Source organism: Blastocystis hominis, assembly GCF_000151665.1.
Source record: "Blastocystis hominis, Singapore isolate B (sub-type 7) whole genome shotgun sequence assembly, scaffold_10".
Taxonomy (NCBI): Eukaryota; class Bigyra; order Opalinata; family Blastocystidae; genus Blastocystis; species Blastocystis hominis.
In genome coordinates, this window is record NW_013171817.1 from 622,091 (window position 1) to 637,134 (window position 15,044).

General features: G+C 33.4%; 4 protein-coding genes; 3 read left to right on the forward strand and 1 right to left on the reverse strand.

Annotated features, from left to right (window-relative positions):
• Positions 1-1,339: 1,339 nt before the first annotated feature.
• Positions 1,340-2,478, forward strand: GSBLH_T00001401001 (uncharacterized protein; the record flags this gene model as incomplete). Its single annotated transcript, XM_013039810.1, has 4 exons — positions 1,340-1,438; positions 1,474-1,551; positions 1,587-1,902; positions 1,940-2,478. 4 exons carry the CDS (start codon positions 1,340-1,342, stop codon positions 2,476-2,478), a joined length of 1,032 nt encoding a protein of 343 aa, XP_012895264.1.
• Positions 2,479-4,867: 2,389 nt separating this feature from the next.
• On the reverse strand, positions 4,868-5,654 carry GSBLH_T00001402001 (uncharacterized protein; the record flags this gene model as incomplete). XM_013039811.1 has 1 exon in its annotated part: positions 4,868-5,654. The coding sequence occupies one exon, from the start codon at positions 5,652-5,654 to the stop codon at positions 4,974-4,976; it is 681 nt and encodes a 226-aa protein (XP_012895265.1). The 3' UTR covers positions 4,868-4,973.
• Positions 5,655-10,790: 5,136 nt separating this feature from the next.
• On the forward strand, positions 10,791-11,112 carry GSBLH_T00001405001 (uncharacterized protein; the record flags this gene model as incomplete). XM_013039812.1 has 1 exon in its annotated part: positions 10,791-11,112. The coding sequence occupies one exon, from the start codon at positions 10,791-10,793 to the stop codon at positions 11,049-11,051; it is 261 nt and encodes an 86-aa protein (XP_012895266.1). The 3' UTR covers positions 11,052-11,112.
• Positions 11,113-13,363: 2,251 nt separating this feature from the next.
• Positions 13,364-14,664, forward strand: GSBLH_T00001406001 (uncharacterized protein; the record flags this gene model as incomplete). XM_013039813.1 has 2 exons in its annotated part: positions 13,364-13,560; positions 13,592-14,664. The coding sequence occupies exons 1-2, from the start codon at positions 13,422-13,424 to the stop codon at positions 14,662-14,664; spliced, it is 1,212 nt and encodes a 403-aa protein (XP_012895267.1). The 5' UTR covers positions 13,364-13,421.
• Between the last annotated feature and the right edge of the window lie 380 nt (positions 14,665-15,044).

Sequence of the window (15,044 nt, forward strand, 5' to 3'; positions counted from 1 at the left end):
CTGGAAGATTATCTGAAATGCCATGACCTGTTTTCACTTGATGATTCTTCGTTACATTTAAGACCACTTCTAAATCTTTGGAATGATTCATGTGATTCGATTCGTTTTGATTGTTATTGTCATTCTTTGTAGAAATTGACACACCGACAGTAGAGTTGACACGAATAGTGGAAACAGAACTATTACTCACTTTCTATAATGTTATCAACATACCTAGACTAATACAATAGAACTGTTGATATCTAGTATTACTCTAAACAATAATAGCAATAGTTAGTACATACCTTTTAGTCGAAATATCACTTCTATGAATAGGTACATATTCGAAAGATGAAGAATAAGTCGATAGAGAAACATATATCAATTGTACCCTACAACTTACCAATTGGCACGATATTGAACACTAAATAGATTGAAACAAACAATAATTGAAACATAGGACACACAGAATGGTAATAGTAAACTTAATATGATACAGGTGAGCTGTGTATGAATCTATACTTGATTCTCTTTCCTTATTCTTTGTCGTTTGAGTGAATGGATTGATTCTATTGCAAAAACAGTAATGAATACTAAATCTGAATGGGTAGCCAAACATACCATTTTTGATTTGTTTAGCATTATTCAAATAGATGGGAATGTAGTTCTATGCAATACGATACGATACAAATGGAACACATATCAAATCCCATAGTTGTCAAGAATACAAAATGGGAAAACATAGTCAGTAATCATCATGTTCTGTGTGTATACACAATGTTTAGCCAACAATAATCTATCTATATATCTATCTTTCTATCGATAATTTACATCATTTCATCATTAAGAGATATCTTCACTTTTAAGGCATTCTTTAGTTTCATTGCAATTACTACAACTATAATATATATATATAATAATGGGGGCAATGTCTAATTTCCAGCCTTCAGATTCTAAACTTTCGAGTTGTTTCAAACAAGCAATTTGTGAGATATCGAATTTATGAATAGTACAGAATGAATGAATTTTGTGTATTAATAGAGAATCGTAATATAACACTTTCATTACTCTTCACTACAGCACACATCATTTGATTTATCAACATATTAGTCCATTTCTGGATTGTATAGTACCAAGTATATCACTCTTACATGCTTAACCGACTCTTTGTCCAAAATCGCTTCATTAAATGACAGACATTTTACATCCTTTTTTTCATAATACAAGTATACATATTTCATATTCACATCTCAATATTGATAATATCTTCCATGAAATCAAGCAAAAATAGTGTATTTTTCGTAAAGTAGTTTGGTTCATTATATTTTGGTTTTTGGTTACTTTACAAATTCTATTTAAAATGATAGTATATCTGATCCTTGCAGTCTTAGGGGAGCTTTCTATTCTGTTACACAATAGTCATCCTAACTGGAGTTTGGAATCAATTCATGTCTTACAAGTAAGTTCTCCCTTCATTTCTTTCATATTCTATAGCAAATACAATTACCATCTCACAAAGTCTTGTCTCATCATTCGAAAACTATTACCACAACGTTACCAACAGTTGCTCCTGTATTCTTTGCTCTCTCTTTTCCTATTATGACTAGTATATTGATTTTCAACCTCTTGATAAGCGATATGGAAAGAACAACGTATATGTGCAAAAGCTAATGAAGATACCCTCCCTCAAGCATTTCAGCAATGAAAAGAAATGCTTTCAACAGCTCGTTCCATATTATCTCAACCCATTTGCGAGCTCAGCTTGTCATAATGCCAGTGATTTGTTTGATTTCTTCAAGCACAACAAAAAGAATCTATTCTTCGATTGCCATGATTCACATCCATACTCACATTGCCAGCAATTCTATGTCGTTACATATGATACAATGAAAAATGAATGTTCGTCCTTCAAAAGAAAGCCATGTATGATTTATGAAAGTTGCTCTCTCTTACATACTAGATAATCCCAAGGATTATGATGATGTCACTCTAATCACAATCTTAACGTTAGTTCGGAAAGATCGATTGCCCTATTTGATGAAGAGATGGAAACATCGAATCAATATGGTAATCTTCGTTACAGAGAATGAGATCGATGAGTTAAGAGAGGTGATCGATTCATACAAGTCCTATAAACGAATCACCTTTATACTCTACATTGTGAAGTCTAGGATCGGCTCGCGTTATCAAAGCATTTATTATGATGAAAAGAAACCCGTTTATCGAAACAATACAATCTTTCCTATCAATGTTTTGAGGGACTTAGCGATCGAGTTCATTGATACAACTCATTACTTTGTGAGTGATATCGATGTATTTTCATCCGATACTCTATATTCGACACTTCAGATTCATAATCAAACACTGAAGGATCCGAAAGCCGTATTGTTGCTAAAGTCATTCCTAATGAATGAAAAAGAAGTGAATCACAAGAATTGTTATGAAAAAGGATTGTGTGAGAATATGTATATGATTTGTGTGGATCGTTGTAATGGTTAGTTGGGATATGGTTCCTCATACAAAATCGGAATTGAAGCGAGTGTATATGCATAGTGTTGTACCTCATCCTACAGGTCGACATGTAGTTTATATAAATTCTGAACCACACATAGAGAATTGTAGATGTAGATAAAATGCTTGCCGAGAATAAGAACATTCTTTACCGATACTATGCTGATCATGAAATGGAACCCTATTCCATAGTCAAGCGTTCAATGGATAATCCCATATTCCATCCATATTTCATTGATTATGGATATAACAAGGAAGAACTATTGAATCGGATGATATCTCAACGTATTTGATTGTGGTTTGTCCTATTTTGTAGATTATCACTTTTATGTCTTAGCCAACGAATTTTGCATTGAAATACCTCACAAACGAACCAAGATATCAAAGGACTATAAACGAGGCACTTACATGTGGCAGCTTGCTCAGATAATAAGAAAGACGTATGGAATAAAGCTAGTATAGAGTGTTTTGCACTAATCAGATTATAATTGAACTACAAAGATACTACAGACCATAACCACATATATGGTTCAAAATGATTGTGGTCATAATAATAAGGATAAAGAATGCAAGGAGTATGAGCATGATAAGGAAGGAATATCAAATTGGGCTCAATGAACATTGGATTCTTAATGTATTACATAAATTATGTAGCTTTCGATAAGAGGCATATTTTTACTAAATTATTGTGCCAAAGTTGAAATTAGAAAATAGTTCTATTGATAAAAATAGAATTTTAGTCAATCCTATTATTCTGGGCAAAAGCTCTAGAAATGAGTTATTATAGATTCTATACAATAGCATTGAGTTTAACCAAAGCTTGTATATTTCATTCACTCACTCATTCAAATAAGAATACAAGCTTCTAAATTACAATCTAAATATTTCTTAATCTATATATATGTCCATGGAAGTTGGAGAAAAACGTCACAATATGTGAAAAAAACGATGGTATAGTATTTTGAATAATACTGAAGCACAGAGCATAATATAGCACATGATGCAAACAACTAGTTTTGCTTGTATTTTGAACAATTGTCTTCATTCCCTTCTTTTGAGTGTAAATGTGGATTGATAGAAATATCTACTTCTATTTTTTAAAAAGAATTGGCTCATATGATACTCCAATATCATCATTTTCGAAACTACTTAAAAATGTACTGAGATTTTTAGAACTGTTAGAACCATATTAGAAATGACTATTCAACTATGAATAAATGAAATGAAGCTATTCTATGAAGAATAAAATGGTAAAATCGAAAAATCAATACCAATAATCCTATTTCTTGTTCAAACCAAATAAGAATGACTCTGTGACTTTTAAAAACTATTTAAAAATAATAAGGATACTATTTTCTTTACATATTAAATGGTGATAATGCTGTAAAGCGTAATCCAAAACTCATGTACCAAACCTATAACTAATATCGAAAAATCAATACATTGCAATTTTAGGACAAAAGCAATAATCAGTACTATTTAATATACGATACATAAATAGTACTATTCATAAGAATAATGTATTGAATCAAATGTTCAAGGATTTTTCGCTTTAATATAAGAAAATAGAGCAATTTCATTCTGACGTATTGGCTGATTGTATAACATAGCAGAAATGATTGCAATACATATTTACATAAATATAAATCATCATAAGTTAAAAATAAGCTTGTCATTATGATGATGGCAAAAACAAAAGCAAAAATTCTTTTTGTATTTTATATCGATTCTCCAAGGGGTGTGATACATTTTCAATAAGTCAATATGAACAATAAAAATATATAAGCATGCTATTTTGAAAAAATAATCGATTGCTTTTTCCAAAACTTGCTTCGTGAATATTATCACTACCAGACCTCTTTTAAACAAATAAAAATTATATTCTTGTTACTTGAAAGGAATTGCACCTTTTCTAAGTTATGCCTATTTTCGAGCAAATGTGTATATGGATGCAGTGGTATGACTTCCTAATAATTTATTTGAGTACATAACTATATATAGATTTGTAATAATTGATGAAAGAAATATTTTGCCAAGTATTGATAGAGAAAAATTGAGTTTTGAGAAAAATGGATCCTAAACACGTGGACAAATATTGAGAATTTGAGTCACGTGATTCATATAATATGCTATTTTTCACTTTTAAAATTCTGATAGCTTAGTATTGAGTTATCTATGATAATGAGTATGATTATTAATAGTTTAGGAATACAAATAAAATAGAATCATAATTTTATATCACCGCATTACAAGAATCGCTGGTTCTATTGTATTAATTGTTATTATGTGACTCATAATGATGAAGGCTATTTATTATTTATATTCGATATACATGAAAGCAATAAAATGATATGAGTGTAGAAAAACAAACAATTAAATATTGGAAAAGACACGTGCACAGAATTATTAAAAACGATCAATATAAAATAATCACATAATTCTTTCACAAAAATACTATATATTGTATTATTTATATATCCACTTTAGTAAAAACTTGTTTCTCCAAACCAATTCAACGATTCATTCCAACTAGTGGGCATCACTCTATTTACTTGTATTTTTCGAAACAACTTATTCCATTGCATTTTGTTGTGGTTGATAATATGTTGGCGATACTTCAAATTGCATTCATACACATGAGAATAATTCGTTGTTTTCATCAACTCAACTAAGTGCGAGATATTGTTGAAAATGATTGAGCATGGAGTATAATAGGAAGCATATTGAAGCCAATATTCTGTAGCCTCTTCTGAAGAATCCTCAGGTGAATACAAGTGTTTTGAATTAGGATGTCGAGGAGGTTCCTGAAATCTCTTTCCACAATAAGAAAGATCTCCGGCTTTCATATCATAACTAATCTTATTTTGAACGATAAATGATGGTGAAGGCACAAACATTGGAATTGCAGTAGAAATCAAATCTGCGAGATAATAGGATAGAACAGCATATGGAAATACAATCACTGCCTTAAATGAATTGATATCAGAATATGTGAACCTTCCTTTTATTTTTTCTCGAATATGGACAACAGGACACTCAAAATTAGACGAGTTACAAGCTTCAGGTATTTGTGTGCTATACTGTTGATAAAATGGATTTCTTTTAAAAGGAGCATACAAATATTCATTATATTTCGGTGAATAAGATGTAGGCGGGGAATACATGAGTACTGTAGACGCAATTATGTAGTCCACATTCTTTCCAGAATAATAGTTGATGTATTCTGCATCATACTTTCCTGCAGCCATTACAATAACAGGAGCTTTAGGTTTATTGAACATCCATTTCATGAGGCTATTTGAATCATTTGAAGAACATCGTTTGATCAGAAAACGGTGAGCAGGCATGAATATAACTGTTTTGTTAAATGCTAAATAGTTTTGACATTCCGATGGATAGAACATACAAATGATAGCATCAGCACGTTTAAACAGAGTATCGTTATGAAATGTCCACCAGAGGCGTTCAACAGACTTCATATTATATGCAAAGAGTTTTGATGTTTTACATACTTCTCGAGAAGCAAAAATGATTCTTGATTTATTCTTTGTACCACTCAATTGCAAGTATTCCTCCTCACTGAGAGTTACTTCGCGTAACCCAGTATAAATAGGCAAAGCACCCTTATTATTATAGAAATAGATTGAATGACCTTGTGAATTCAGAGAAATGGCCAGATCTGTCATCGTGCCATCATGAACATCAGGTGAAAAGAATAGAAGAGACTTTGATTCATATGGCTGACTCTTTTTTGTTGGAATAGTCAAATCGTTATTTGAAGTGACAGAGTGAGGTACAGAAACATTTACAGCCTTTTTGTGGCTTCCTTTTTTAGTATTTAGTATTGATGTAGTTGGATTTGCTATATTATCCATACCGTCATCTGAGACTATTGAAACACTCACCAATATTGTTATCAAGGTATAAATACATATTATTGAATATACAACATACATGAATAATAAAAAGGTTATTAATTATTATTGAGATAATCAAAGAGGAAATAGGGTCCTGAATCTTATTTTTCTCATTTACTTGAGCATGATTATAACAGATTTTGTTATCTATTTTTCTCCATCTAAACATTCTTATGTTCTCTTGTAACTCCTATAACACAATGAAGAATCAAATAGATTTGTATGATGAATGTAAAGGAAAGAATCCATTTGGTTTCAATATATGAAATACTCTTATCTTATTTCCTAATTTCAAATAGATTCAAAGGAATAGTGAAATGAATGATGAATGTATAGAAATACAATACGTGTTATTATTGTTAACTTTGATGGACTGCATTAGTTTATATATTCTACGAAGATATAGTGAAAGAACTAAGCTAGGGAACATAATGTGAAGTCAGAGACAGAGATCAAGACCTCTCCTGAAAAAGATTCTATTTAATTGATAATTAGACTAAGAATATAGTGAAAACAATATATTTCAACTCATCGATATAATGTTTACCTCAATCATGTGTAATTAATAGTATAACATAGTTAGACTAAATACTTAAAATATTGCCTCTCTATCTATCTTAACTCAATGTGCAGCATTCATTCATTATCTTCTATTAGTAATTTTCCGGCTTTCTCACTGTAAAGTTTAATTCCATGTATCTAAACATACGATCTATAATGATATCGAGATGATCCTGAAAGATGTGACATTCTTTACAAGGCATAATTTGCAATTTTATCAGAGTGTATTTTCATAATATAGTAGTAATTCTATCATATTATATGGGTGTATAATATTTCGTAACTACAAGTAGCTTGCAAAAAACTATATATGCTACATAAAGAATTACGTAAATAAAACAAAAGACAAATATCATTCCTACAAAACTAATATTAAAAGACTAATAGAAATATCTATGCAATCACAAAAAGGTTTTAAATATGTATTATTAGTAAAATATGACATCGTATGTTAAATAGATAAGCATTATATGATTAAATTACAATTTATTAAGGTGTTTATGTAGTTGAAAAGTATGTCAAGAATAGGCAGTCAGTAGTTAGCTTAATTCTAAAGTCAAGTAATGTGATAAAACTGGGGAATAATAATAATAAAGTATATTATACTATTTCTTTTATATACCAGCATTTTGATCATAATATCTTTTCTTTCTATACATTATTTGCAAATACTAATAGTTATTAAATATTATTTTGACCATTCTTGTTATTAGTATGGAGTTAAGTCAACAAGAAAAATGAAGAGTTATGCACCATATCTTTTCGTCGCTTAACGATCACTGGAATCAGGCTCTGAATGTGATAAAGAAATCGCGAACCATTATATTAAAGTGAGGGTTATTAGTTTACGTATTAGGTCCACTGATTTGTACACAGTTACATAATAAAATCGGTAATGTTAGTATTACTAAAAGTCTTGTCCTATAAGATTACCTTTGCAATCTTAAGTGTTTGAAACTTATAGCATTAGGTACTATATTAATATTGATATTTTGTACTATTTGATTGATAATTCTTTATCATTACCTTATATACACAAAAGTGTTTACAAATGACAGAAATCGTTTTTCACAGAGTTCTTTTCATATAAACGATCCTAATCATCATAATCATGTTATATTACATTATATATGCGATACAATCGGAAATATTCACATTGTTGACTAACGAATATGGAGGTTTTACTATATTCTTCATGTCAACAGCTCATATTATCTGATACTAGTTGAATGCATTGTATTTGATGGATAATATTATTTCGATAGTTCTAATGACTCCTATTACTCTGTTATCCATGTATTGTTTATATGGTAATATTATCTATATGTAGGAATTGTTACTATCATTTCAATATGGATGATGTTATTTATCCACCATCCCTTTTGTGGAAACGATATTTTTATAGTCGAAATCACCATCTTACACAAAACGATATTCCATATACCGTTTTTCTCTGAACCAAAAGAGCATACTTAATTTTGATTGACTTAAGAATATTTGAGGCAGATCAAGTAGTGATTCATATGAAGAATATTTTAGTTTGCACATATTAATCCTTATAATGTATCGTATTTTAATAGTTATTTCTATACTATTTTCTATATTATGTCAGTATCATTCTTTCAAATATAATCTCTCGCTGAAAGAAAATGAAAGAAAGAAACTATCGACTAAAGAATCTATAAAATCTGTGATAAAACCAAATGGAATAACAGCTAGTATTACTACAAAGAAGGCAATTAAAATTCAAAGCAATGTTTGCAATTCTACGTTAGTCTATCCAGAATATGCCCATTCTACTCAGTGCTATCCTCAATTGTATTTGTAAATTTATATTTGATGATTATAGACATATCCAATCTCTATTTGTCCACAAATCATTTCCTAATCCGCGACCACCAATTATGGAACGAGGGATTGTTTATTACTTGTATACTCAAAACAGATGTGGTGAAAATCCAAGATATCTAAAGGAGGTGGAAAGGAACAGTGCAGCTGTTAAGGCAAAAGATCCTAATGCCAAAATTGCTGTAGTTACTAACTGTGACATACTTGCATCAACTGCAAAGCTAATTGATGTGATTGTCCCAGTTCATAATGAAGATGTGGTGCAAACCAGTAAAAAGCAATGGCTCACTCGTGTGTTGTACAATGCTTATCTTCCATTCAATTATTCTTTTATCACGGATACTCATGTTTATCCTTGTGATAATAAGTCCTATACAGATATCTTTGATCTATTCAAAATATCCAAGATCGATATATCGTTTTCATGTAGAGTGAACCGTGGACCTTATCCTTCTGGAGGAGCCGTATTATCAAAATGGGGAAAAGGAAGTTATGAATTTTGGATAAGAACCTATAAACTCCAAGCACGAAAACACATTTTTGATGATCAAAGTCCGATGTATTCAACCATGAAAGAGTACCGAAACAAATTGTTTTCATTTAGATGGTTGAGCAGTAACTATTTTTATGCTTCCCATGGCATTACGGAAAAGGGAGTATTTTCAGGTCCTGCTCGTTGTTACAGGAGTTCAGTAATTGTGACAGGTCCTTTACGATGGATTCATGGAAGTCCAGATGAATGTGAAATAATGAATGGAAAAGATAGAGAACTAATAAATAAACCTAGAGCATGGTTCTTAAGGGGCATATGCAATACCACAGCCAAAGGAATCAAAGTTATAACATCTAGTGCAGAAATGAAGAAAGCCGTTTATCCTTATGAAGCACCCAAACTTGATTGGGATGTAGATTACAATAAGAAACCAAGAACAGAGTTATTTTGGGAATATTGGCGTGTTTGTTTCAATTCATAATTTCAAATATCATACTATCATTATTTGATCGATTGGTTTGTTATATCCTGAACACATTTAAAGAAAGAGCATGATTGTCGAAATTAGCAAAAATGGATAAGGAAGATTTCCATAGTTGTAGAATACATCTATATTGAGCGATTCCATTTTGAGATGCAATTCTTCGAGAATTTCAAGTTGCAGTCGCTGCTCTTTTAAATCACATGAAAAGTGCTTAGCAGCTTCCTGGAATTCTCTTGTATGCCCTCTTGCTGTAAATCTATGGAATGTTCTCTTAGAATATGTACATCATATGATGTCATTTCGATTATACTTGTGAATGCTACTACCCTACTGAAACTCTAAAGATCTGGTATAGAATGCTATGACCTCAGTTTTGTTGTTGATTCTATATATTATGTTGATGAATAGTTGATCTCTAATTCTCCCAGCTATTTCATTGACGATTCATACTATGTCTTCGGTATTTTGCTCGCTTCTATCTCTAATATCCAGACTAAGGCTAAGGACTCTGCTAACTCTATGAACCCCATCTTTGCTGCTACTCCCAAGAACTTCCGCATTGGAGGAGATGTTCTGGTACGATAGCGTTCCGTTCGGCCTAATTTCATAGCCTAAGAAGGATCTCTCCCGATTTTTGAAATAGTCTCGTTACGTGATCATCCAGAGACAGCGTAAGATTCTGAGCCAGCGTCTGAAGGTTCTTCCCACCGTGAACCAGTTCAGCCATGTGTTGGACAAGAACCAGGCTGCTGAGGTGTTCCGTCTGATGAATAAGTACGCTCCTGAGACGGAGGCCGAGAAGAAGGCTCGTCTGGAGGCTGCTGCCAAGGCGAAGGCTGAGGGCAAGCCCGTGGAGGAGAAGCGTGCTCTGGTTGTGAAGTACGGTCTGGACAACGTGACGAAGCTGGTGGAGCGCAAGAAGGCCAAGCTGGTTCTGATTGCCAACGACGTGGATCCCCTGGAGCTGGTGATGTGGCTGCCCGCTCTGTGCCACAAGATGGGCGTTGCGTACGCGATCGTGAGCGTCAAGGGCCGTCTGGGCGCTCTGGTGCACCAGAAGACCGCTACTTGCGTGTGTCTGACGGGAGTGAACCCTGAAGACGAGGCGGCGCTGAACTCGCTGCAGGAGAGCTTCACCACCAAGTACGCCGAGAACAAGAAGTGGGGTGGCGGTATCATGGGACTGAAGACTCAGCGCAAGCTGAGCATTCGTGCCGCTGCCATCGCTGCTGAGAAGGCCAAGAGAGCTTCTCTCTAAGCTGATTGTGAGGCTACATGAAGAAAGAAAGGAAGAAAGGAAGGGTGGAATCGTCATTGGTGGAGTGTTTGTTCGAATACTGTGTGTGTGGATGGATATTTGGTGAAATGCCAAAATAGAATGAAACCATTGGCAAGGATTTCTTTGACCAAGTGTGTATTGAACTACGTTGAGACAATCGACAATGATTGCATAAGATAGAATCATCAATATCATTCATTCATTCTGTGAAGAATCATTTATTCTTTCACTCAAAATCAAATCAAATCAAATCATTCCATTTCTTTCTATTTCGTCAAATCATCACACACATCATTCATTTACTTTTCAACAAACAAGTCACTCCAACTGGGCTAATGTACTCAACGAATTTTGATATCTCCAAACTAAAACTCATTCCTCCTCTCCAAAACTTACTATAACTGTGATTTCTTCTCTCATTCTCTATGATACCAATCAGTTTCTCACACCTCTTCTCAGTATCTTTACTCTTCTACATATTCACACACACTTCTTCCAATTTCAACTGAATCCGATCCCATCGATTCTTGAACAACGAACAATTCTTCATACACACTACTCCACATTGTTCGTATCCACATTCCTCCGACAATAAGCCTTGTAGCATTCATCGAAAACTACACAGCATTGTAAAACAATCTCCGATATTTTCTCCTGAATAATCAGTAAATGATTCCTTGTCGTTAATAGGTATGCATTACCTAAACAATACACCGAAATACAGTCTTCCATCTCATATTTTCCATCTTCTACACGAGACAACAACTCACGTCCCTTGCTGTAAATCTCATCAAAAGGCTACAATGAATCATATCCAATTCAAATTCTTACCATTACAATGCCTCCGATCGCTACATTGGGAGGTTTGGCTCACGTTTTGTTGACTTGTTCACCATCAAGATAATGTCGCATTGTTTGGAGATCGAAGAGAACCATTTGCAGAGGACGCGAAACCATTCCGATCGTTCCTATCATATACCACATCAATGTAGAATTCTGATTCCACAGCCTTCCAAACAAGGAATAGCGCTTTTTCGATTTGATGTAGGGACTTTGCAATGTGATTTCTCCATGGAGAGTGTGGGGAATCGCTAAAACGTTCACTTTTTGGAAGAATATGTAAAGCCATCTTGTGAAACCCATCATTACATCGATTCCAGACAGAGATATATTTACGATCTGTGCATCGATGTACTCGCTCACATAGGAAAGCATGCGAACAAGTGACAATGTGCGATTGGACAAAGCGGTAATCACATTGTCTCCCAACATTTTGATGCTCTGATAGAAGGAAGAAACGAATCGATAGAGATTGCCAGATGTTTTGCTCTCCAAACCGATAAAGAGAAGACTGAACAGCAAGGACTTGCGATAGGTGGACAATAGCTGAGAAAGCACATAGCTGATTCGTCGAGGATATCGTTCATCGATACTCGTGATCTGTGAAAAAACACACTTCAAATCCTGGATAGTGAAATAGTCGTAACTCGAGGACATAAATTACGATCCCAAAGCTAGAGAGATTGACAGATTGACAGGTGAAATCTTTAAGGACTGGATGCGAGTATGTCTCGATTCTTCGTATAGCTGAACTTACGATAATGGCTTTGAAATCATTGTAGACAGCGGGGTGGGAGGATTGCGGCTCCGAATATCTTGTTCAGCGTGATAAATCATCCATTTCACATAGGAAGGAAGAGATCGGACGGTGGAGGGTAACTGCAGCTGTTTTCTACCGACTCTTTCGGGATTATCGACGGTATTCCAACTCTGATAGAGCTGTAAACAAGTGACCAGCAAATTGCTTTCGATACAAACATGAACCGTGAGGAGATGAAGATTGATCGATCGATCGACGACAATAGCTTGCAGTTGCCGAACTCCCTTATCTATATTATACACAAAAAAGGAAATCTATACGACAACACATCATTATCAGTACTTCATTGTATTTGCTGATACTGACGTAATAATAATATCAAGACAAATTTAGAGTAATATGGAGAATGTTCTGTAACATTTGCTTACGAATAGTTTTCGCTGTACAAGTAAATGCCAACAACTAGTTTCATCTTTGTATCTCACTCATTCGTATGATAATATACAAGTAATATGACTCAATACTATTTTACTAAAACCATATTTTGGTTGTTAGTCATACTTACAAATGCCCAAATAGTACAAGCCTAGAATGAATCAAATGCATAAAGTAGTATGCATTCATAGCATAACATCGAATGGCATTATAGATCATAACAACATATGTTAAATAGTTCAAATTCTTTTTTACAAGAAGGTAGCATGAATATTATATTTTATGCACTTTCCTTTTGCTCATTCTTTGTATATATGTACATACTTTCCACTATAAGACAAAGTCAAGAAGCAAAAGAAGTATATGGCTCGACAGTACAAACACTGTTTGTAGTAAATGATGTTGTTTCCTACCCTGTAAAGCTGCCAAGATTTGGATGCTGTTCCAAAAATCGTAGTGCATTGCCATTCCTATGATTGTATAGAATATGATTATGACGATATTGAGTATCCTGTTCCTTTCAATCAATTAGTATCAGACGTTTCAACACACTACGAGAACTATGGAATTGCAAATAAATCATTACCATTTCTTCTAACTGGAGATATTCCCACCTATCATTTACACACTTCAGATGTATTGATGATGACAGGGGCATCAGATAATCATGGTTATGGTTCCTTTAATTGTCTGTATTCTATGGTTTTGGCAGATCCATATGCCTCATATATGTACATTGACTTAGGTTTGTCACCTGAATTGAAGGAGAAGTTGTTTGCTCATTTCGAAACAATTCATGAGATTCAGAAGAAAATGAAATCCACTGGGTTTATCGCATATCGCAAATTCAATTGGAGTTCTTTTCCCAAATGGATGAATCTGTTTGAAAACAAGGATCAGCGTGGTGGTTATACTTGGAAAGTTGTGTCCTATATGGATGCTTTGTTTTCGTGGAAAGCAATAACATTTTGGATTGATGGAGGAAGTCTTATCCGAGATGGAATCAGTAGAGAAGTGACAAATGCTCGTCTTGAAGGGATCTATACTCCTGTATCTGGTGGTGGTGCAGGAAAATGGACACATATAACTACGATCAAGTTTTTAGAGCAAAACCATATTATTGACTCATTTGATCCAAAATGGAGAATGGGTTGTGGAGGTCATTTGATTACTGATTGGTCCAATAAAACCGTCATAAACAGAGTGATAATACCATATCAACAATGTGCTTATACACAGAGGTGCATATCTCCACGAGGATCGAATATGACAAATCATAGACAAGACCAAGCTGTTATATCAGCATTGGTGAACAATATTGGCACTATCAAATCAATGGATGCAAAATACCAGGCACTACCAGCATTACGCCAAGAAAGAGGAAACAATGAAAAGTTTTGTACGAAGATTCTGAACAACTATTTAATCAGCATACAAAATACATATCAAATAAAGATCGAAAATAGATATTATAAAACCACCAATATTTCGTATACACCTATAAACTATAAATTTGTATCTCGTCCAGTGGATGAAGAATGGGTACCACAAAGCTAGAGGATTGGCATTGTTTGTTGTCAATAACCTTCGGTTTCTAATGATAAGAAAATGAATGATTATTTAAGAAAATTTTCATTTATATTATTTTAGTATGGTATGTAATAATCAATTGTATTTGCTATTTGTACAATACTTGAGTTACGAATAAATATATCTGATTACTCTGAACAAAATACGAATCATAAAAAACTCGTTAATTGAATTGCTTGCATTTATTATTGTAATGTAGTGCATAATTTTAGGGAAAAAGAATAATTTCAACTTTAAAATATAAGGAATTATAGGTATTTCGTATACTCGCTTTTTCCATCCCTTTATCTATTATGTCATACATACACTTCAAATTGAAATACTCCACAATAAGAATGGATCCTTCA